Source organism: Convolutriloba macropyga, chromosome 4, assembly GCF_964194025.1.
Source record: "Convolutriloba macropyga chromosome 4, txConMacr16.3, whole genome shotgun sequence".
Lineage (NCBI taxonomy): Eukaryota > Metazoa > Xenacoelomorpha > Acoela > Convolutidae > Convolutriloba > Convolutriloba macropyga.
In genome coordinates, this window is record NC_134471.1 from 80865480 (window position 1) to 80890788 (window position 25309).

The following is a 25309-nucleotide window of genomic DNA, read 5'->3' on the forward strand; positions in this document are numbered from 1 at the left end:
ATTCTATTTTTTATAAACAACTCAAAGTTTTTCTGGCAATAATTGTAAAATAATTTTACCCATTTTTGTCACTGAGATCCAGGTAGCACTTAATAATCTTTCAATATGCTGTAGACAAGCTAGTTAGCTATAATGCTGGTTATATTTTGCGTTAGGTTTTCAATTTTTTAGCAATTTAATCGTAATTTTATTACAGCAATTTCTTATAATGACCTCTCCTAAATCTAATAATTTTCTCCTTTCCAGTTAAAAATTTTCTCATTTTTAAGACATTAAGAAACTTAACAAGTTCATATAGGTTTTTTAAGACAAAAATGAGTGAAATTATTATACAATTATTGCCAGTAAAACTTTGATTTGTTAATAAAAAATAGAATAAACATATTCGTAGTACTTAACAAGAGTTTTCCTTTTCATCACCATTTCATTGCAATCAGTTCAGTCCATTTACTTGAATTTGTTTAATCATAGAAAAACTTATAGGAAAATTTCTTGAATAAAGTTGTAAATTGTCATTAGAGGCGCGTTGAAAATGTTGATTTCTGAACAAATTCAACCGCTAGAAATGTGCAAAATTAAAGTAATTCTTAAAATTCAGCGAATTCTCGGTAGTTGTAAAGTATCCGTTACTTTTATAACAAGACATATGTGATCTCATAGTTATTAATTTTTTGATTTATTATTTTTTGAGCTATTACCAACTCCAAACCATCATTCTGCTGAAAAAGTGTTATATTTTATAAAAGTGTCCTCAAACAAAAAAGTTATTTTAAGTACAAAGGTTATGGTCCTTTAACCCAACGCAGACATCTTGATAACTGGCAGATATATTATTTGCTCACATAATTAGAAGACATATGTGGTCAGCAAAGTTATTGGCTAACAGCTGGAAAACTCATCCCAGTTTTGTTACTTTTAGAATTTTGTTGCTGACACTCCTTAATGGCAGACATATTTCAAGCTCCAATGGGACTACACGATTGAAGCACTACTGCAGTTGTTCAAAATGAGTTTTGGTTTTGTCAACTCGATTCTTCTTTTGGTCCTGTGATCAAACCATTCCACAAGCCATTGCTGAAAAACTCGATTGACTCAAGTCAATGTTGTTAAAAAGAGAGCAACATAATTCTGTCGGCAAAAAAGTAACTCAAATTAACAACAAAATTGAGTCGACCCCGAAGTACTAACTTACGTTATATAGTCTAGAGCTTATTTAAGGAGCATAAAAATTCTTCATTTTTTTCAACCTTATAGTTTTCCACTTCCCCAGTTCTGAGCTATCGTTCTGTCTATAAAAAATGTTAAAGCGTTTTAAAATTGAACTGTTCATTATGAAAACTGATCAGCTCAGCCCCGACATCTATAACGTTGTCTGACACATTATGAGGCTAAATTCCAAAAGAGTGATTTTCAAAATTTGGCGAAATATGGAAAAAAGTGCAGTACTTCGCAACCTTTTTTCTTTCTGCTCAATCACTTTTAAGCTACTATTTGTAGTACTATTTTTCACTGAAATACTCTGAGCACTGATTAGAAACTCGTGCTCTCAATTTGTATGCCCACTCATTGTAAAACAACAATCGCTAACATTAATCAAATCCGCGATTTTGAGCATCTAGATAGCTTAAAACTTTTTCTGCCAAATTTTTTATTAGTCTTTACTTACTCGAGACACAAATTAAAGACTTAATTATTCTTTTGAACAGTGATATGGCTTAATGCACGCCCACTAAAATTTTTCTTGGTTCGCAATTACTATCGAGAGGGACGTTTCTTTCATTTTGATCTGAACAACAACATCTTTTAAAGTAGATAATGCATATGGAATTGAGTTTTTCTATATGAGAATTACTTTAAAAATTCAAAGCATACGAAAAATTTTGAGCTAAACCCGCTTACTGTCACTATTTTCCACACACGTTTATAATCCTTACATGATCATGGAAAGTAGTGACACAAACGACTAAACTTACGCCCGGAATTCCACGTTGTTCAATTTTTCACATGCTTTTTCTCGGATCTTTTCAAATTATAGACTGGCCAGTCTGATATTCACAGTAATTTTCCACTCATTTTATTATGATCGTGTTATAAATACAGTCAACTAGTATTAACTATCTCGGCGAATCAATTGTTGATCCGATTACAAAGAAACAACAACGTTTTGGGGATTGCCTAGCTTTTGTATTACGCAACGTAAATTAATTTGACAAAGTAAACAATACTGTGATATGGCTACTTCTGGGCTTCGGAATAATTTCTGAGAATGATTGGGAATTCCAAATTTAGCTCTTACCACATTTCATTTCACTTTGCCAACCGAGCAAAAAAAGACGTGGCATACAAGAGAGGCTTCGCGAAATAAAAAAATAACTATACAATGCGGCGCCATTAGTTTTTGACCTGAAATTTGAGGGACATATACAAAACATTTTAAAAAAATCACTGGAATATCTTATATTATTCGGAGCGCTAAGATGGTTATAGCAACGAAGGAACAAAGTAAAAAATTTGCAAAAATGTGAAATGACTCAATTATATGTGGGTTTCAAAACCATTATATCTGGCCAATAAATTGGTTTTTGCATTAGGATTGCTGGCTCTATTCTGTTTTGGCGCACCAGCTTAGTGGAGTTTTAGCTTTTACGCCCCCCAAAGCGCGCGTGCTAATTTTTGCATAGTAACGTGCTATATAACAAGGTATTATTTGTAATTTTGGGACGCGTAAAAAAACTGCAGGCCAAAACAGAATAGATCCGGATTGCTCCTTTACATATCTGAATCAAATCGGGGCATACTGAATTTATAATAAGTTTTTGACAAGACAAACTGATGAAGAAAACTTTATTCTGAATGTCATGAAAAATGACTTCAAGCCTCCTTCATTCTTGCTCAGCTGGTGGATCAAGAATAGGACTTAATTAAATTAACGCTGAAGTTTTATTCGGAGTGAGCTCTCCGGAATCAACCTTATGATGCTTTCAGCTAAGAAATCAACCCTTGTTGCAAAGAATTGACGACCATCCGAAGGCAATTTTGTGTTCTTTCAGGTAATCGCATTTTGAAAGTTCCGTGAGTTTGCTTCTCCGATGTTCTGGATATCTTGTTGCATGCAGTGTTGCAATTTGAAATAGAAGAGTCTGACTAGAAAAAACCCTTATATCATCGATAAAAACCCTGGCATCACGATAAAAGGCGAACTGCTACCGGTGAGACCTAATGAGTTCAGATATCAATCGAAAAGCAAGAAGTTCTAATTGATGCTTCAACCAACAACTGATAAACAACACCAAATCAACAGATATCTTAGAGTTGCTATTGATAATTTTTAAACAATTTTTCCGTTTATTTTCGAGTTTTTCGAATATAATTTATCAGAAGCTGCTGTAAGGGTTGTAGGTTTTTTGTAACTATTGTTAATATTAAATTTCTGCACTGTTTAATACTCATAAAACCAAAAGAATGATAAATCCTCAACCCGAGTGTTTATCAATATATGCCAAAGTCTGAACAATTGGAGCTGACCAAAGATTTTGTGCAATTGTTTTTGGTGCAGTTTTAGAATAAATATCTTTATGCTTCCATAAAAAAATAATCAAATTAAACGGTTAAATTCTGCAGATATGTTCAAGTAGAGGGAAAATCGTATCGTATCTTAACTTTTCCGACATTGACAACCAGCCATTGTGAAATCAAAGATTCAGACAAAGATACCTGCGTAATAATAATTAAATAGTGTGCAATGAAAAATAAATCTTGCTTAGGAATCAACGATGCTATCTGCTTAGAGAGACAATTCAAATCCGACAGATGACAACTGAGTCCTCGTTTCTCTTCGAAACAGCTCTGTTAAATTGAAAAACGGTACTAATGAATGTTCTGTTCAAATAGAATTGAGTTCGAACCAAAGGAAAGTGTTTAATTTAATTTCCACTCAAATAAAAAAATACAATTTGAAAGTTTTAAGTTTGAACTGTTGGTGCCAGGAGAAAACGTTTGCCTTATCAGTCTAAAGATATTCTGTTTTTCCTGGACGAACAATGCTCTGTTCATGTCGCAATTTACACCGGTTGCTTTTCTTTTTTGAAATAAAAGTAACCGCATGAAAAACAATGGATCCAGCCTAACTCGGGCCTACACTGTTTGCTTTATATGCGATTTGCACATGTGCTTGGGTTCTTGTAATATATAATTTTCGTGTCATTTTGTAACCTCTGAGCTAAGTGGCTTTGTGGAATTTACTTACAAAATCGATTGAATAAAAAAATTGCATGCTACTAGAGTTGTGCACCAGCTATAAGATACAAAAGTTTGAAGTTTTGCAGCTCAGTCTTCATTTCAGTATTTTCCAGAGTCACAGAATAATTTTAGAATGAGCGAAATGAATGACCACCAAAAATATCATTATGTAGTTAATTTGACAATGAAGAAATTTTACATACTCTTAAAATGCAAAGTTTCAGAACTGAATAGGGTTTTTGCTAAAGAAATATGCTGGCTCATGTATGCAATGCTCTGAGGCTCAAGTCAAGGTGGTTAATGTGCACAGTTGATGAGGAACCTGAGGACGATTCCGTGCTGAAATCTAAGTGTTATTAATAATAGCCCAGTCAAAGTCGAACTTTTTTTCGTTTTTTTTTCCAGTACTGGGATAGTCTGACTACATGTTTTACGATTAATGCAATCTTGACTACGGCAACGCCCCTATTATTTAAAGTGGTCCATCTGTTCAATTTACCATTTTTAAACAAAAAATGTATGTTAAAACGTGCAAAAAGGGCAGTGCAATATTGAATACAGGAACAAAAGAACGCTTTGCAGCTCGACGAGATTTTGTCGCCCAAACTGTTTGCCCTTTTATTCTAGGAAGAAACTGTTTGACAACTTTTTCCAACTCAGCATCGTTAATAACTCCAGCTCGGGCTCTGATTAAACACGTAATATTATTGACAATTTTTGCGATGTTTTTGTACATATCTACATAGGACTTAAAAATATTCTAGATTTCTTTAAGGAGCTAATGAAAAATGAATTTAGTTCAAAACTTTAATTTCAAAAGCATAACCATTGATCATGAGCAGCGTGTTGTTCTTGAATTAAAACAGGTTTGGTTATGACTATGCGCTAGATTTCACCGTTTTCTAATGTATTCAGTTTTAACTTGTCCCAACTATTCAACCTCAAATGAATCTATTCTCGATCAGTTGAAATCAATACACTAGAAAAATATCTAACTATTGACTTAAAACTACAGTTTTCTTTTGAAAATGTGATTATACAATGGTTCAATTGACAACAATTTGTAAATATCGAAAAGATTTTAGCATACTAATTTAATTTCAAATACATAGTTGACGAACACATTTAGCAATAAATAATAATACTTTTTTCTTTTTTCGTATATTCAGTTGTTGGCGTTTTCCCAAGTTTTCGAAATGGTTCATTTTGACAAAATTTGTCAGTTCAGTTTAATATCTCCACCATTCCCCATTTGTATCCACAGCCATATCGATTATCATTTGATTGATCACGCACATAATCTGTCCAATGATTGTGTTTTGCACAGATAGGTGTCCTGTAATTACTTCTATAGCATTGATCAGCATTCTTTGATAGATGCAGACACAACTGCGTATTTTGGAACCAGAAAGGAATGACGTCATCAGTTTCTGTTTTCAACATCCAAGACATTCCACAGCCATTATTGGAATAACAATCAGTGTACTCGCTGGTATAACTGTTAATTGGAGCACAAAATTCACCTGTGTAGTTATTATAACAATTGAATTGGTAACAAATTTGGGTTAGTTTAAACCATTCCTCTGCATAGATTGGAGTGAACAAACCCCATTTTAATACACATCTTGTATTCCACGAATCTTTAGTGTTATCGTAATAGTAAGGAGTATACTGGAAGCCAGCTGTACAAATTGGACTATAATACTGACAGTTATTCAAATTCTGATTATAATAAAGTCTCCTGGTTTTCAGACATAGTTTCGTTTCTTTCCACCAATCGCTAGGCTCAAAGTGAAAAATAACATCATTGGCTAACGCTGCCACCTCTGAAGCGTTTGGATAAGCGATTTCCAGTAAGTTTTCAGCTCTGTCCAGCAATGAACTGATTATGGTAGTGTTTTCCACAAACTGGTATTTAAGGGCTGCTTTCCTAATCCGCCGGTTCAAAGCCTCTAGTTGCAAACCCTCAACGTACAAGTCCCCTTCGCCCGAAAGGTAGCTTTCATAAGCCCTCTTCATAGACTCACTTTTCTCATCGTCGTTTATTAACTGGTAAATTGGAATCAAAGTTCCAGAGTACAACCAGGGGTTAAATGGTACCGATTTTTCCCACCCTTGTAAATTTTTATTATCCAAAAGCGAAGTATGTCCACCATGATAAGTCACTCTTTTATTAGTTGTGTCGAGAAAGTTTTTGGAATTGCTTTTCTCGTTTTCAGACCGAGCACCGTTTGCGGAGAAAAACTTGAAAAAACTCGCCTCGGCTTCAAATGATAATTGAGAGTCGCTGTTGATGTTTTGGAAATCTTTAGAGGTCGTGAACATCATTTGAATGTAACCTCCAAATTCAGCTGTCGAAATATAGTGGGTTCCGAAATAGTTGATGAAGTCAAAATAGGGTTGCGGATTGCTTTCCAAGTCTTCCGGAAGTTCGTCGACAACTATCTGAACTTCGTCTGAGAGCCCGAGGATGGTCGGAGACGCTAAGACTGAATCGACTGTCGAAACAAATGCTTCGGCTTTAGTTACGACTTTATCTTCAACCATAAGCTCGTGAAGAAGTTTCTTGTTGCTGTAACTAGTAGAACCAGATGCACCCCAAAATCCTCCAACTTTTGCGTGAAATCTTCCTTTTTGTTCGCTTGTAAAGTCCGAAGTACTTCGATATATTGTTTTATCTACTTCCATGACCGTACTTGGTTTTGAAACAATACTCCAAATTTGGTCTGGCATTTGATAAGTTATGTCATTGTACGGATTTTGCCATATTTTTCCTTCATCACAGGTGAATTTTATTACACCTCCCCTGTATCCATCTGGCTGTTTGCTGTCGAGGGGAGTGAAATCGACGGTTTTGATGTCGACCCCTAGTGTCATTTTTGCAATTCCTGGTGGAAGATTGTCACAATTTAGGGTCAATGTAGCCCCAAAAATAGTGACCAGCAACGTTACAGAAGCCAACATTTCCAGAACAAAAACCAAATATTTCTGGCGAATAGGTTGAAATGTATTTCGATGTTAATGTCAACTTCAAATTCTGTTTTAAATTTGAACTGAAACACAAAACTTCGATCAGACAAAGTTGTACGAAGAAATGATCATTGCGATAAATAGATGGCAATTTGTCAAGAAAAATTGAAAGATCAGCACCAATCAGCTGTTTACTTCTGATGAGAAAAGATTTAGGTTCATTAAAAAAAATTGCAGATACCTCGTAATATACTAATTAGTTATATTACACCAGCAGATAATTGTTCACAATTTTTGATGAACAAATTAATATTTTCAATACTGCCTCTGGCAAAAAACAAAAAAAAACAAATCATTTTAATTTATCGAAAACAGCGATAAACTGGTTATTGTATCTTGGTTGAGCTGGCAGCAATACGCAATCAAAAAATATGACTATTATGCTAAGAACACTAATTATTAGATTCATTAGAAATTAAAGTTGAAACTTAATTGCAGCTCTCTATTTTTTATGGATACTGAACCTCTAAAACTAGCCTAGATATAAAATTCAATTAGCCGTTATTTTTTTTCTTAAGTTTATACCTGTTTCGTACCAGCAGCGAAAATTGAGAGTAACTTTCGTTTGCCAATAACTGATCTGGAAATTAAATTGAATTTAAAATACTGAAATCCAAATTGGAGATAACCAATATTTACTTACTTTATTTACCAACCTTAATTCATCAGTTTACTCAACTACTGTGAAACATTAACTCAAGCTAATATCTGTCGGAAACTCTTTGAAAATGATTCAGCATCGTCGTTTATTTTGGAACAGTGTAGTTCCCGTAAAACCTTAACATTGCCAATAATATTTCATAGAACATTATTTTAGAGTATCAAATTAAGCGATTCACCAGTGCAAGGTTCTCTAAAATCTTGTGACCTGATGTACTTGTTCACGTGATGCTTGATGTCGCCATCCGATAACGAATGAATTGGAACAATTTTATATCTTGTCACACTTTGTTAATGGAAAGCAAATATTTATGAGTATTCAAAATTATCAATCGAAAGTCATTCAATACAGAATTTGTTGACTAGGAACGGAAGCACTAGTTAATTTTGGTTGTTAGCTGATCTACGATAATGCAAATTTAAAAACAAATTATAAAAAGATTTCTGAACTGCGTAATAAAAATTTTGAGCTTGTTAGCTGCTCCCTCATGTAAAAAATTGTATCGGTGTTTTTATTTTCCTGACACCGGAGTTCAAAATAACTCAGATCATGTATTTTTGTTAAACTGAAGTTGTACCACAGTATTTTTACAGCTTGAAAAAAGTTTCTTTCCTATAATTCAGTCAGACAAGTTTGCTGATAATTTTGGCGTCTATAAAAATTTTGAAATGTTGAACTAACGGTTGCAGTTAAAAGTGATTTAATTAATGTCCGCATGTTCATTCGTAAGAAACATTTTACAGAAAAAACAAAGCACTTGAATTAAATAAATGTTAATAATATTCTTAGAAAAAAATTTCTCCACATCAGATTTGTCAATAAAAACTGCATTAGATATTTCACAGAGTATTGCATAGGAACAAAAACATGTAAAACAAAAACATGATGAAAGAGCTTGGCCGTTTAATATCTCATATTTATCTCATTTTTTTAAAAAAAAGAATGCATCTTTGGAAAGCAAGAACTGATTTGATCGATAGCTTTTGTCAGGTTGATACTGATATTTTTTGTGCAACTGTTTAAAACTTTCGGAGCCTCAAAAATCCATGTCAGTTTCGAGAAGTGACGAGTTTTTCGGAAGGGGAGGCAGTGAGAGAAGATTCAAATATAAAAGTTACGCTTCAGGATGGAAAGTTTTCGAGAAATTTTAATTACTGAAACTTGATTTCTCCCCTAATCTGGTGTCTACCAAGCTGGTTGTAACCATGTTTGGTTGAATTCATTATTATTATTATTATTATTATTATTATTATTATTAATATTATTTTTATTATTATTATTATTATTATTATTATTATTATTATTATTATTATTATTATTATTATTATTAATATTTTTATGTGGCCTCTATGCTGCAAACGTAGCCATTTTTTGATATTAAAAAACAAATTAGTTTTCTGGCTGATAAAGGCTAAATCTGGCAAAAAAATTTTGCGCAAAATTTATGGCTTAAGATGCGATAGTAGTAGTAGCAGTAGTAGTAGACGTCAGTTTTTATATTGCTTTTTATCTGGCAAGACGTTTTTTACCTGAAGGTAACCTTCACGGCACAGACTCACAACCAAAATCACAATAATAAAACGCAAACAGAGACCGTAGTCCATGTTTTTTCACGTTCTTCTGGCAATGTTTGATATTCCTATACTGTATTGATGTTCCTATATCTTTTTTCTAATGACAATTTTGCCTAATTCTGTATATTTTGTTTTGTTACGCAAAAATTATTTGCAAATTTTTATTGTCGTTTTTTTTTACTTCTTTTTGTCCTTAAAAGATGTCAGATACTTTTTGCATTGAATTTAAATATGGAATGAGCTTTTGTCCTGTTTTTCTTCACAAATAATGTGATGGCCAGTTTCTTTTTGTTTCAAAAAATATTATAAAGAGCTAGCTTGACTGCAGTGGACTACGAATCAGGAATATAAAAATCTCTCCAACAATCGATGAAAGATTACGTTATATGAAGCAAAAAAACATTTTTCAACGAAGAAGAATATTTTACTTTTGAAAATAATGAACGGAAATTCTTTGAACAAGGAGATCTTGTTGAAAGTTGAAATGTTTTACCAGCCGCTGATAGAAAACGTGAAAAACATTTAACCTTTCGAGAGGAAAAATTGACCAGCGACAGTTTAAATAGAAAAACTTGTTTTATTTGCTGAATGTTCAGTAACTAAAAGTTTATGTGTATGCAGAAGATCAAAGTGTTCACTCAATTTTTCAACCGGTTTTATTTTGAGGAATTGAGCTCTCTTTCATGATTGATTATTTGATAATCATAGTACGTTTCTAAAATTTATTTGGTCGGTTGGAGATTATGTGTATTTTCAAGTATAAGCTGCAAATCTCTGGACTCGTGATGCAATTACCCCCTGTTTAACCCCCAAACTAATGTAAGAGTAGGGGGTAATTGTCTATGGGGGTTAAAACTATAAAAGATTAGGGGGTAATGGGTGGTATTGGGGGTTAGTAGGGGGATTTTTCAGATTCCACCCCCCCCCCCCCGAAAATATCTCCCCCGCAAAAAAGATGTAAGATTAAGGGGTAACTTCAAGGGGCAAAACGTTGAAAAATTAGGGTGGTCATGGGGAGTAATGGGGTGTAATGGGGGGATTTTTTTAGATTCTACCCCCGAAAATTACCTTCCAAAAAGATGTAAGATTAGGGGGTGAATTCTGTGGGTAAAACGACATAATAATTAATGGGGAGTAAGGAGAAACTTTTAGACCCTACCTCCCATAATTTAACCCTCAAAAAGATGTTCAGGAGTAAATTAAGGGGGGTAAAACGATGTAAGATTAGGAGAGTAATTGGGAGTAATGGATTGTAATGGTGGGGAGGGGGGGGTAGATTTTTAGATTTTACCCCCAAAAATACCATCCAAAAAGATGTAGAACTAGGGGGTTAATTTAGGGGGTAAAACCATGTAAAATAAGGTAGGTAATGTGGAGTAAGATTTTTAGATTTTACCCCCAAAAATACCATCCAAAAAGATGTAGGACTAGGGGGTTAATTTAGGGAGTAAAACCATGTAAAATAAGGTAGGTAATGTGGAGTAAGGGGAAATTTTTAGAATTTAACCCCCCCCCAAACTTACCACCACAAAAAGATTGAAGATAAGGGATGAAAAATTTTTAGATTTAAGATAAGCGGCCAATGAGGATGTGAGATAAGGCGGGTATGGGCTGTAAGGAGGGGGACTTTTTTGACTGAACCCCATTAAATTACATTAAATTACCCCCAAAAAGGATATAAGATTAGGGGGTAAATTTTAGGGTTGAAATGATGTAAGATGTAATGGTGAGAGGGTAAAATGTTTAGTTCTTATGTTCTTATACATGGGATGGCTAGTATTGGGAAAGCATCGGTGTTCTGAGGGTTCAAAGCTGCCACTCTGCGACTATGGAGGTAACAAGAGGAAGATTTTACCCCCCAAAATTATTCCTCTAGTCTTGCACCTTCTTACCCCCCCCCCCATATTACCCCTTAATCTTGCACCATTTTACCCCCCAAAGTTATCCCCCATTACCCCCACTCTTACATCGAAATACCCCTTATTACCCCCGAAAACGATGTAAGAGTTTTGAGGGGAATTGACTAAAAGTTTTCTCGATTACTCTAGTCTTTCATATTTTTTGGGCAAAATTTCGTCACTTGTATAATTATTTTCCTTTCTGACTCTTATCTAGTGATTTGCTTCATCTTTTTTTTTGGTTTCAGTTTAAACAGTTTCCCAAATTTCCATCCAAATGAGTATGATAAAATGTAATTGGGGCGAATTATTAGAAAACTCCTCTCAAAGTTCCTAACTTCCTTGATGGGATAATGGAGTGAAAACCAGGAAAGTTGGGGGACGATACAATTGAGAAAATTTTGATCAAAATGATGCAAGATTTCGGGATTGCGATGGAAACTTTTTAACATAAGGGCTGATAGGTGAATTTGATGTGAGAGTCAAGTTTAAGTGATGAAAACGTTGTGAGATAGGGTTGGCAACGTGCGGAATTTCCTGAAACTCTACTTGTTACATATCTTGTCATAAATTGCTTTTCGTCACTGTTCCCAGGCCAAGGAGTGCTTTCAAAACTGTCCGGATCAAAATTTTCCGGATGCGCACACCTGATCACTTTGCGCTGGGCGATTTCGAGCGCACGAGCTCATTTGAATCTGATTAGAGGCGGATTCGAATGCACTTGAGTCTCATCATAAACGGTTCGAGCGCAACTAGGTCTGATGATAAACGGTTCGGGCCCTAATGGGTCTAAAAATAATTTAGTTGCTGGGAACGCAATTAAAAAAAGAAATCCTCGCTAGACAAAAACTGGAAAAAAACAGAAGCATGGAGACCTTAGACTTCATATGTAAACATTTACTTCAAGGGACTATTATAGATATTACATCGATCGAATCATACTAATGCTATCAAATAGTCCCTTGCAAAAAAATCAGAAACATTGATGTACCAAAGAGGCGTCAAATTATCCAACATAGTACCTCGTAGGATATCATGGCCAGGAAAACACAAATAACAAGATCCAGAGCCATTGTTAGCCAAGAAAATTAGAAACGACCAAGAGCAACTGCAACATAAAATTAAAGGACTAACGGGAATCAGAAAACGTAATCCTGGTTCTAACAGGAAAGGAACCACGCCAATTCAGACCAAACAGACCTTCCCTCGCTGAATCCGGACAGAAAACTCGAGGACCAAGCAATTCCACATTTGCATCAATCGAAGAATATTCTTCCAACAGCTAGGTAGATTCATCAAACTTTCCGGCAAATTTGGATGACGCAACGAACACTCAGGTACGGATTGAAAACCCCTGGCATTTCAATCAAAAAACTTCTCTGGGATGCGAAAAAAATGGCTCAGGAAAATTCTGCAAATAGACGAAGCAATAGAGTAGGAAAACCCGTCACAAAATACGGCATAGTCATAAACTGCCTAGGATGCCAATCAATCTCCAGTCATAGCATGCACAACGGAGGGTCTTTCACAGATTTATCGCGCAGTGAATAGTGGTGTGAACACTAGAGAGACAAAGTTGCAGCAATCCAACAGTAAACGGTACAATTAGCGAAAAAAACAGATGCCAAGAGAAGAAAAAACGAACGTCTGCAAAAAGAGGGCAGCGAATTCGAACTAAACAAAAGTAAGAAACTAAGAGCAACGCTGAAAAAAAGTTAGGCAATGCCTATTTTAAAAGCAATCAAGCTACAATAAATTAATAAAGCGCTAACTTAGCTTCATAGTTTTCAACTGATGCAAAATGGGTTACCAATTTTATAGTATGCCAAGTTTAAACTAATGGCAGAATGTTTCTTTGTTTGTAAACTTAGAAAAATTTTTCTTCGTCTTTAAATATGATACATAGATAAATGTGACACAACAGCAGCATTGCGCGTCTTAACAAAAATGAATTCAAATTAACTGCTAAAACCTTTTGATATCAAGTTATGTATATCAAAGTTTCAGCAAATATTTCCGATGGTTAAATTAGTTGCAAATACCACAAGTTTTGCGAAGATTAAATGACTGGTCCTTTCTATTAGTAAACTGACGATTAAATAGTAGTTCTATTCCACATTCGAGTAGTCTACTGCATCTTGTAGGTTCCACACTTTCCGCATGCAATTTACACACTCTTGGAGTAATTCTTAATTAAAACTCATCTCAGTCTCCAATCTCTATCTTCACTGAATCGACTAATTTTCGTTTTGCAGAAATTATGTAAGGAATGTGTTGAAAATTGTGCTGTGTTTTTGAAGGGAACATGCTGAAATCATTGGTTTAACCTGCTTTTTGGATTTACTGCTGTTGTCACAATCAAGTGCTGGTTTTTGGTGATATGTTGAATTTGCGTTTTCAATCTGATGAAATTGAGCAAGCCCTAGTCGAGGCGAAAAGTTTATCTTGCCAGAAAAGATTCTTGCCAACAAAAGTTTATCTTGTAAGATCTTGCAAGAAAAAGTTTATCTTGCAAGATCTTGCAAGAAAAAGTGTATCTTGTAAAATTCTTGAAAGAAGAAGTGTATCTTTTAAGATGCTTGTAAGAAAAAAGTTTATCTTGTAAGATTCTTGCAAGAAAAAGTGTATCTTGTAAAATTCTTGAAAGAAAAAGTGTATCTTGAGAGATGCTTGTAAGAAAAAAGTTTATCTTGTAAGATTCTTGCAAGAAAGAAGTTTATCTTGTAAGATCTTGCAAGATTTTGGAAGAAATTCTTGCAAGACGATGCATCGTCTTGCAAGATTCTGCCAGAATCTTGCAACATCTTGCAAGATAAACGTTTTTTCCGACTAGGGAGTAAAATGCTTTTCTCTTTTTCTGAAGTGTCGAAAATTAGTAAGAAATACTTTGAATTCTTGTTGAGTGCATATAAGGCATGTGTTAGGTAATATGTTGAATTTTGGCTACAATTGTCTCAAGATATGCATGGTGCTTAATGGGCTCAAAGTGATGAAATTGGATAATTTGGATATACTAAAAGAATGTGACACAAAATGTGCAGCATTTTTACAATAAATGCGTTGAAAAGCGAGGAAAAGTTTTTTTATTCAGTCCATTCTGCATTCAAAACTGAACTGTCAACACATTGAGTACATTTCGTACATAATTTCAGCACAATCAGCGGCTATATTACCAAATTTTCCGCTGACAACCTTGCACACCCCGAACCGGGGTTGGTTGAAATATCTACTAATTTGTTTGTTATTTTTTAATGATCTTTTTAAAATTCTTGTGATCATTGCGAGCCCTGTTATTCGGTTTTTGGTTTTATTATTCCAGCACTTTCGCAATAAAAGAGTTCTTCTTTTTCTTAGTAGTAAAATTGTGCAAAACAGTTTTGATCCAATATCCTATCTTTAAGTCATCTTATTCAAAAAAAACCGGACATCAAATGCCTGGAGAAACACAACTTGAGCTTCAATTAAAACTTTCTTCTTGGCTTCAAGTTTTTAGGCTAATTGAGCAGAACAGAAGGGGGTTTACACGGAAGCGGTGGATTTGGTACAATTTTTGTCACTTTTCAGCAATATTGAGAAAAGTTAAGGCTCTGCACGCTTTTGTGGGTAAAATTCGCTTGCATTTTAAAAGTTTTGTTAACAATTTCCAAATCAGGTTTTGAAGAATCTGTGCAGATTTGGCTTACGTGTCTTGCGTTTCGTTTTGAACTTGTAAAATTTGGATTTCTCTTTTTAAAGTAACTCAACTGCAATCCGATAACTTTATATTATCCGTTTGGAAACTGTATGGACAATTCTCTCTTCCAAGAGCATAAGTATCCGGACTGACTAGCATACAAAAATCCTTGTAACCAGGACATACACGGTTCCTAGTAGTCACACAAGGTCTCAGATGATTTTTATGAGTTCCAGTTGGTCATTGAAAGATCATAAATGATTTCCTATTTATCAAAAAAACAACATAATAGTTTTTTTGGGAGTCATATTAAATAATAATAATCAATTAAATATAACTATTTAATTTTTCAGGACGCATAATTGGGCTCAAATTTGCTGAAAAGCGCCCTGAACTCTACAGAAAACGATGCACGGTAAATTAGCATAATTTTGGTTTGAAACAAGTTAAAACTACCTTGAATTGTGTATAAAGCCTGCTAAAAAGCTCATTTTCTGTTGGCAAATAAGCACCGAAGTTTGCCGTAAAATCTAGATATTGGATTGCGGCTTTGAAGCTAGTTTTTCTCTTATACATGTATCTCGTTTTTCTTACAGAAACTTCAAAAAATATTTTCTCTCATTTTTCTAAGTTTAGGATTAATGAGCTATTGAAATACTAAAACCTTTTTTATCACCAATTTGTTCTGCGTGGTGAAAACATGTTTTCATACTTTATATTCGTTGCTTGAGAGATGTGAATAATTAAAGAAGTAAAAATAAGAGGTATATGGCTTAATCTATGGGGGCAGAGTTCTCAGAAGAGATCTAATTCAACAAACTGCAGTTCCCTCTGAAACATCTGCAGATCCGAGTTATCATATTGGCCATACTTATAATTTTGAGTAAATCAGAGCTTGTTACATGGCTTCTAATTCATTTTTGTTACTTCAGCGTGGTTAGCATTGCTTTCTCATTCTCAAATTCGTTTAATTTTAAGTTTCCTACAAAGTTCAAAGTTTTCAAAGTTTTGAAGAAAAAATAGAAAATAATTAGCTTTTAAATAGACTGATCAATTGAATCGAAATTTTTTATCTTATGTAATATTATTTCCAACTCAATTTTCAAATTTTATTTTATTAACTAATCGAACATATAAATATTTAACGACTTAAATTTTGAATAAAAACTATTTTTTAAAAAAAAAATGTTAAAATGTTTACTTTGAAAAATTTTAAATACTACTGTCATTTATTAGAGCGAAGACACAGTAATGACCAATAAATCATTTCGTGTACATACGGTGAAAATTTTAAACATATGGCAATTATGATATGGCAAGATTATGCAATCAACCTTAATGACCGTTCAATGTGTCTTCTAAAAGAAGTTTTTTTTCCAAAAAACGAGTAGGTTTATGATAAAAAACAAAAGAAAAAAATTAAATAGGACTTTTCAATTTTAGAGAAACTGATTTTTTTAGAAATACTAAATTTCATTAGAAATTGTAAAAGTGATTTCCAAAAATTATGATATGGAGAAAAACATAAAGTTTGTTCGAAATTAGCATTGTTTGTTTAAAAATTATTAAATTTCGAATTTAATCAAATTGTAATGAGTTTGGCTTTAGAAGTCATTAAGTAGCGCCTCCACTATTTCAATCCCCATTAAAAACTGTACAACAACAAGGAGATTCGATAATGTGTACTCGCACATAATATTCCGAACCCGCTCATTCTCTTTGCCGACTTAATTACCTTCCAAATGAGATTAAGTATATATTCGCTATCAACAAAAACGCTTATAAAAAGTAATTAATGCCGCATCAGAGTGTTTACGGCATATATTATTAACGAGACAACGAGACAAGACAAACAACAAAATCAAATAACAATAACAAATATTTTTTTAAACAAAACTCAATGTCTTTTCTCTCACAAACAATTCAAAAAATCAAAACTGCATCACATAATACCCAATCTATAAAAACCATACAATTCGCTGAAGATCTTCTTTAAGGATTCACTAACAATCTTTAAAGAACTCAGGTAGAAAGTAGACACAAAACAACAAAAAACGAAATTTTAAAATTTTTGAAAAACCATTAATATTGAAGTTATGAAAGCCATAAGCAACCCACCGAAACATTAAAGAGGTCCTTCATAACTTCGCAGAAAAGCACTGAGAACTGCAGTTATCCAGCATTTGTCTTCCTACTAATAATAAGACAACAACTACTGCCAACAAAAAACATGCAGAATTGCGTTGTCCAAGCCATTAAAATAATAAAAAATTGTCCAACAAAAAATTAATTATTTATAAATGAACCGGTCTTCAGCGCCGATGGAACTCTGTTGAAGTATATTTTTGTTAACACAAACCTCAAAATTGGGAAAACAGTATAAACCAAATACAACAATATAAAAAAATCAAAGCGAAAACTTTCATTGAACAGAAAAACGCCAGAACGAAAAACTTATAATAATTCACTAGAAACATTTTGCAACTTCTCAGTTGAGACTAATCTATTATTTGACGGAAAAAACATAGAAGTCTGGCAAAAGCTCAAATATCCGCTATTTTTTTAATACAAGATTTTTTCGGAAGACAAACAACATTTTATACAAAACAATAAAGAGATCAACTGGTAGCTCCGTAGAACTCCAATAAATGTATTAGTCACTGAGTTTGATTAATAAATCTACAAAATAACATCAAATAAAGAACTCAAAATTTCAAAAACATATTTCTTCAAACAACAGGACGGAAGCCATAAAAACCACGCACGTTTAAAACTGATTAAATAATATCTGTTCATTGGACCTCAATTGCACGTAAATGAGATCCCTCAAAACCAGAGCAAAAATTAAAAATCATTCCGGTCTAATATCATCAATTTAATGTGCATAAAAATCAATAAAAATGTCAGAAAAAATCAAAAAAGGGCAAAGCCCTATAAATTTTGAATGTTTATTTAAACAAGAGACTGGATTGTAACTTCTATTGATAGTGCTGGAGATTCTCCAAAAAATTGTTTCAATTGTAAGTGAATAATTTATTTTGATAAAAGAAGCCGTTTTATCGAAAAAAAGGAAGAGTTTTGGATAATTATCGATCTAAATTAAAAAAAAACGGCAAGGTGTTATATCCAGAACAGTTTCATAGTTATCATTTGAGAATTTTGTGTCATGAGTTTTTAGTTTTGTACACCCGGCTCTTTTATTATAATTGGGCTATAGATGAATAACGGCTGAAAATATTAGCCAAAACTTTAGCCAAAATTTGGATGAAACAGTTCAGCAATACTTCCCCCTGTCTTAAAAAGTGAAACCATTTGCTCAAGATCTAACAATTTTAACATATTTTGACGCAAAATCAACAAAAATTGGGCAAAATTACGGGAAATGTGAACAAAACAATTTAATTTAGCCAAGTTTTCACAAAATTTTAATTCTCGATAATTCTGTGGAAAAAACAGAATGAAAACACCTTTTGAATTCTGTGTTAAACGCTGGACAGGCTTTCTAATGATACCACTCACAATTATGTGTGATGAATATACCGATCGGCAAAAATTGACTGAACAAAAAAAACCATTTGTGTATATAGTTCCTCACCCTCCAAGGTGGGTCGGAACTGAGGTTGAAGAGAGTAGCAGAGGTTCAAACATTATACAGTTCAAATAAGTTCATGAAACATTTAGTTCAGAATAAATCATTTTTCAGAGCTATGGGTATGCAGTATTTTCAGAGGAGGTTTTTTAAACTACCCGAACAAAAAGTAAAAGAAGATTAGAGTTTTTTCTAATTTATTTGATGGTCACCAAGTTGTCACAAATGAGCTCAATTGCTTCCTATTAATTTTTGTAGGAAAAGTTTTAAAATAATTGTTGCAACATTGCTGGATATTTTTCCTAATATTCGATTAAGTAATAATGGAAAAACAGTCCGCGAAGTGTCTTAAAACTTTTCAAAATTTTCTTAAGGCAACGTGATTGACATAAATCGCAACGTGATTGACACAACGTGATTGAACTTTTTTCATGCGTCTATGGCGAACATTTTGTTGTTGAGCCTGTGTTCGGTTTGAGCATGTTTCAGTTAATCAGGTCTAAGAATCAACAACAAACTCATTCTTTTAGACGAATAATTGATTGAGCCCGTCGTTATTAAGCTCCAGATCAGGGATCCATTAATTACCAGTACCAATATGAAACCCAGTTCAAAGCGGGCTCCGTCTCTGGTTTCAATGGCCACTGTTGTTATGATGACTGTGCTGGCATTTTGTTCACCTGTCGCAGAAGGTGATATCATGGGAAGTGGATTGAGCGAGCGAGGTGAGACACTGGCGAAAATAATACCTGCGCTGTACATCAGACGCAGAAAAGGTCAGTTGTTTCCCAACCAATCAAGTAAAAAGGTTATATTTTTGTAATCAGGCGTAACAATAAATTAATTATTCTCCACGCTATTGCATAGATTAAATGATCGACAGAACTCATCTAAATCTGTGATCAGTGAATTCGATTGCTGCATTGAAAAAAAGTTTCAGTTAAAAAAATTATCGAAGAACTGCCTGAAAAATGATTGGAAAACAAAATGATTGAATAATTTGCTCTGGAAGATTGGCGGAAGTTAGATGGAAAGACGAAATTTTCACCGCATTTCTTAGAAAAATTCACACAAAAACATCGACCCGGGCATGATTAGAAATTGATTGGGACAAACGTTCTCGGAGTTGTTTGGGTTTTGACTAAAGATTTTGGAAAAAAATACGATTGAAATTGGACCCAAAAATCTGTCAGAAGTCATGAAGAATTTTGGTATTGTTTTTAATCTACAGTTAAACAAGCGAGATAATTAAACATCTCTGTTGATTATATAGAATGGCTGAATCTTAACAGAATAAGAATATCAAAATTTTTGTTATCTCCTACAAAATTATGCAAATGATAGCAATTAAAATCACTTTCTGATATTTTACTTTTGTTTCAGGTACCCCCGATCCGAAGAAAACGAAGAAAATAAAAGCAAGAGAAAGCGATAAATCCCAAATTATGAATGCATTGTAAAAATGGATATACGGTCCTGGTGGAGGTGATAGTTTTTGGATATTAAATATTAACATTTCCAATAGCTTGATCTTACTAGAAAAACAAACTATAGCGAATATATGTCTTCTCTCTATTATTTGCTAAATCTTGGAAACTTGTATTTTGTATATATCTAAAGACAATAGAGTAGAATGATCGTTGCCAGTATGATAAACTTGTCGTAGAGATTAGTATTAATTTCAATTTGAAGTAGAAGACTATTCGGCAAAAGAATCAAAGAAATGAAAGACTATTCGGAAAAGAAATAAAAAAAACTGTCTGACATGTCGGGAATAATGAGAAAAAGGGCAGCTGAGAACAGGCCGCTGTGGCTTAATGCTGTTCCAGTGCGATTACGCAGGAACAAAAATTATTAATTATTAAGTTAAAAGAATATGGGACAATAAGAGATTATGGGACAACAGAAATGGAACAATTTGCTAATAGTAAGGCAGAACCGTAGAGGGCTCTTTTTACAGCCTTAAAGTATAAAGAGCTAGAGCAACTTATTTCTGCGCGCGAAGTAGACTTACCTATATCTCTAAGACTAACCGATTCTGTAAAACACTGAGAGTAAACTTCTATTATTACGGTGAATAGAAAGTATAGCAACGGAGTCAATGGCATACAAATGGTGTTTCTAACTACAAGACTGACCCTAGTAAGTTCAGTTCTCTCTATAAAAAATAGAATAGTGTCTTCTCAGCCTCTGATTGGCTAAAGGTGCACATTCAGTATTTTCACTGCTACATCCATCCGGGGTTGAGAGTTTCAAATCCGAGTTTGTGAAATGTAGCAGAAATACGTAGAATGTATCGGCCTCGTTGAAAGGTAGGGTGAAGTGGGTGATGATCTGTGTCCTCTCTGAAGTGGATTGTGACTTGTGTCGTCGTCTGAAATCCCTCTGAGTGAAGTAGTGACTAGTGTCGTCAGTGAGAACGGTTGCCCACTAAGGGTGCCAGTTACATGGTGTGCTGGCCAGTAGCGTCAGTCCTGTTGAAAATATGCCTAACTGCCCTCATTGTCATGTAGTGAGAAATGATTCCGAGTTGGAGGATCGCTTGTAGCCAGTAGTCTCTGTTTGGTTTGCAGGAGGAGATTTCTGTTTATCTCAACCTGGTACAAGGTTTGAACCAGTCGGATTGACCAGCTTACCTTCTGGTGGAAATCCATCTTTTAGCTACTGTGTGAGCTACTTTTCCTATTAAATCTATTTGTGTGATTTAATACTTTCTTTTGTAAGTCCCAACCGGGGAGAAAAAAGAAAAAAAAACTGATCCTAATCTTCATATTTGTGAAAAGAGATAAGAATATGGAGAAATATATATTCTGTAGAAAGGAGAAAGTTGAGAATAGTATATACGAAAGAGAGAAAAAGAAAAGAATAGAGAGTGCGGTTTTTGAGATCAGTTAGTCTCGATTTTTGTGGGTCTGTGAGCTCAAGGTGGTGGTGTAGGACTGTCGCCTAAGTCCGATACTTGAACTCAAAATCCGGAGCTCGATTGTCTGGATCCCGGAAGAAGGCGAGAAATTCCGGATCTCGTGCCAGACAGGCCGCAAGGGCGCATGGCTAGAGGTCAGGGTTGCATTGTGGCTGTAACGCAAGGAGGTGAAAAAATAATTGTTGTTCCTCTTGTGAAGGCTGCCGATTTTCAAGTTAATCGACCATCCAGTCCCTGTAGAGGAGATTGAAGGTGTGACAATAGGTACACTTCGTGGCACCTCCTTCTACACAATGTAGGTACTCGATTGGGATGAGAATGGAGCGATTAGTTTTAGCATAGAGTGGAGAGAAGAGAAAGTAATTTTTGATGGGAACAAAATTACGTAGAGTGCCTTCACAGTAATTAGAATGTATTATATAGCTGTAGTTCATATAAAACCGTGAGGTCAGCTTTGTGTTGGCATACTGAAGGCGTGAATTCATCTGGATGATCAGGTTGGTGTGCTAAAAATGATGCTGCACAAATAAGTATTTGTGCATTGTGTGTAACATTTTCACCCGATTCATTTTGTGTGTAGTGTTCTATACATCCACCTGTGTGGGATATAAAAAAAATTGCAGGTAGAAGGGGTCACACATGGCATAGATTTTGTAGGGTGCCGTGTCGCGAGTGAAGAAGGTGTTGAGGCAATCGTTCGGGCGATCTGCGAGAGCAAAGAAGTACTTCGACAGATGCCAGAACCGTTCTATGAAGCGAGAGTTAATAGGGAGATGCAAGCATTCGAGAGGCAAGTCCCTGTCTTGTCCCTCTTGAACATACTCAATCTGTAATTGCCCAAGAGAACAAGATTTTGCTGTTGGCTTCAGCGTTTGCTGAGGTGGAGTGGAGGTGTAGCTAATCCTCTCTTCTCTGGCACATGTATACCCTGAACGGTATTAATGCCAAGAGGATTGGTGAATTCGGGGAATCGAAAATTAGCTCCTGTTGACCTGTGTGGAATGCCGCGAGTTGGCGAAAAGGGTTAGGCCATCCGCGCGAGGATGATGGCTGTGGGCCTCGAGGGGAGCTCGTTGTGTGCCGAGCAGGCGATTGTGAAGCCTGTATCGGTGAGGAGCGAACGGGATATATCTCATGTGCTGTTGCCCTTGGACGCCTTCTGAGTGAGGGGTCATTGCAAAAGTAATTGTCGGTTGAAGTAGGCCGATCGTAGAAAGGTGGCTGGGGGAAGGATTGTTGTGGCCTCAGAGGCTGTATGACCGGGCCGTACCGCGGTGAGGGTACCGGCGGGCGTTGTGTGAATGGTGTTGGCATCACTGGCGGTTGATAAACCAGTGGCTTCGATCGTGGTCGTGCTCCACGGATTGTACCAGAGTACGCCCAGTTGAAGACGACCATCTCTGGTGCAGAGTGACCGGATTGCTCAGCAGTGGCCACTTCGTCAGCCCAATATGGAACATCCGTAGGCTGGAGTGGTTGTTGTGTTAAAACTGCTGTGTGTGCAGTTGAGAGTGGAGGTGGCTGTGGCACCTCAGTTATTCGTTGGGGCTCTTGTGACGAGCTATGCGGTAATGCAGGGACCGAGGGTGAGCTTGTCCCACTATCGATATACAGGTGGAGTTCACCTGAACTCGATGAAGAAGTAGCGGGTGAAGGCAGTGGGTTAACCTGCGCATAATTCACTGTGTCCACAGACTGTGGCTGTGTGCGCCATCGTGAAGAGGGCAGTTGTTCGCATTTCAAAAACTGGCTCGGGTACTGTGGTTGCCAGTACCAACGGAGTGAGGGGTGATGGCAAGATGTCATCAACCTCCAGCATAATGAGGTCGTATGCCGTAGGGTCGACATTTGGGGGGATCGGTCGGCCTCCTTCTTGGTGGGTTGGGACTGTTGTGGAGTCACTAAAACAAAAAAAATGTTAAACACGGGTACTTGGGCGGTTAAGAAAAAATTCCTCCGGACTTTCTTGATAATCAGGATCTTTATCAAAAGAGTCATGTGAAGGAGACATTTCGCGTGAACGTTTACGTTTATTAGGTTGAAAAGTATGTAGGTGTAGGGATTGAAAATCTGGTTTTGAGCGTGAATTAATTGATGTTTTGTAACATTGATAAACAGACGCCGGTAGAGCGGATGTATTGCGTTAATTTGAATTATTGTGTACTGGGAAAGAGAATTTCTTACAGAAATTTTTAAACATTTTGTATAATAAATTCAATTCTTACTGTGAGTGTGGAGTGCAACTATCGACTGAGTGTCGACGTCGTTTTTTAGGTGAGCGTGGTTTATTTTGTGTAGAGTCGGATTGTAATACATGGAATATTGTTTGTGGAATTACTCCAAAGAATCCTGAAGTTATAATCTCAGCCAATGTGATATTGGGTCCTGAGAGTGATTTTAACTTATATGTGTTAAATGCACTACGAAATGGACCAAAAAAGCACTGTAGAAAATTAAATACAGTCCATTTTTTGGCCATTTCTTTTAATACGTACCAAGGGTATCCAAAGACTCCGATTAGGGATTCTTTTAAGTAGTTGCCATTAATTAAGTCACGCCAATCAATTCGGCTGAGAGTGAATTCTTTTCCATTAATAAAGAGTTTGTCAAAATATTCATTATGTTCGGTGCGTAATTGCGAGAATTAAGCTTGTAGTTGTGCTTGTTTTGCAAGATCTGCAAAATTAACTGCACGTGCTACTTCAAATTTGTCATCTGCGTCATCAACTAATTGGTTAAATTTCATCTTTTCGATTGATTTAGTCCAGTCGTGTTGACTGTAAATTCCGAGTTGTTGCGCAGTAAACTCAGCGTGGGTGAAGCGGTTTTCAACTTCGTCAGGCGGGAAAGTTTTAACAGGGTTTCGCGCTTTAATTGGATAGGGTGTTAAGCGAAATGTGTCATCGCCGTCTGCGTCAAGTGAAATTTGTTGATCAAAACTTTCAGATCTACATGGTGATTTAATAGACCAGGAAAGGTCTTACGGGTGACTTCATCTACCGATTGTAGTTTATTTTGATAATATATAGGAATACGTTAGAAACATTGATTTTCGAGCACATAATGGGGTGATGAAACAAATTTACATTGAAAAAATGAGAATATAGTTTGACTTTTAAGTGTGGCGAATGTGTTTCGCTGTCCTGTATTTACGTAGTCAACTAAAGAAAATGTTTGAGTGAGCAAAAGGAAAGCAGTTTGTTTCAGATCGCGGTCTAAGTCGCAGAGTTTTTTATAGATATTTAAGCTTGTGTGATCCGTTTCGAGCAATGATCGACTAATCGCATAATCGAGTTTAGCATCGATTTGGACATTAGGGTGAACTGCGCCAAACCAGTTTTGTTTACAAAAGAGTTCGTTTTTTCTGATTTGCTGTACATTTTTGATTCCTGTGGAATTACATATCCATCACGGATTTTTGCTTTTGCGTAGGGTGTTAAAGGGGGTGGTCCGTCCGAAATTGTGACATGTGCGTCATCAAAGTGTGATGATGGTGTTCCTGTGACAAAATTAAAACTTTCTTTATATTGTATAAAAGTGTCTTGATTTTGTGTGGCGTAGTATGGGCGGTCTTCATTACAATTGTGGATAGTTTTTGTGAGAACCTCAAAACGAGAGAGTGCAGATTTGTAATAGCGATGTTTTTGAAAACCACTTGAGTACATGTGTGCTTTGTTTTTATGGCCAGAGTTAGTTTAATTATTTTTGAGTGTTTCTATAAA

At 35.3% G+C, this 25309-nt stretch overlaps 1 protein-coding gene across 2 annotated transcripts; it reads right to left on the minus strand.

The window, feature by feature from the left end:
• Positions 1 to 5282: 5282 nt before the first annotated feature.
• Positions 5283 to 7866, minus strand: LOC142338703 (perivitellin-2 67 kDa subunit-like). Of its 2 annotated transcripts, none has more exons than XM_075388575.1 (2): positions 7795 to 7866; positions 5283 to 7292 (listed from the first exon to the last, which is right to left on the minus strand). In XM_075388575.1, exon 2 carries the CDS (start codon positions 7201 to 7203, stop codon positions 5464 to 5466), a length of 1740 nt encoding a protein of 579 aa, XP_075244690.1. In that variant the 5' UTR covers positions 7204 to 7292; positions 7795 to 7866; the 3' UTR covers positions 5283 to 5463. The 2 variants fall into 2 exon arrangements, with proteins under 2 accessions (XP_075244690.1, XP_075244691.1); XM_075388576.1 differs by having other exon boundaries at positions 7806 to 7845.
• Positions 7867 to 25309: the final 17443 nt, after the last annotated feature.

What these genes read in the sequence shown, in the direction of transcription:
- LOC142338703 (XM_075388575.1), bottom strand. Translation starts at nt 7,203, where the DNA reads ATGTTGGCTTCTGTAACGTTGCTGGTCACTATTTTTGGGGCTACATTG.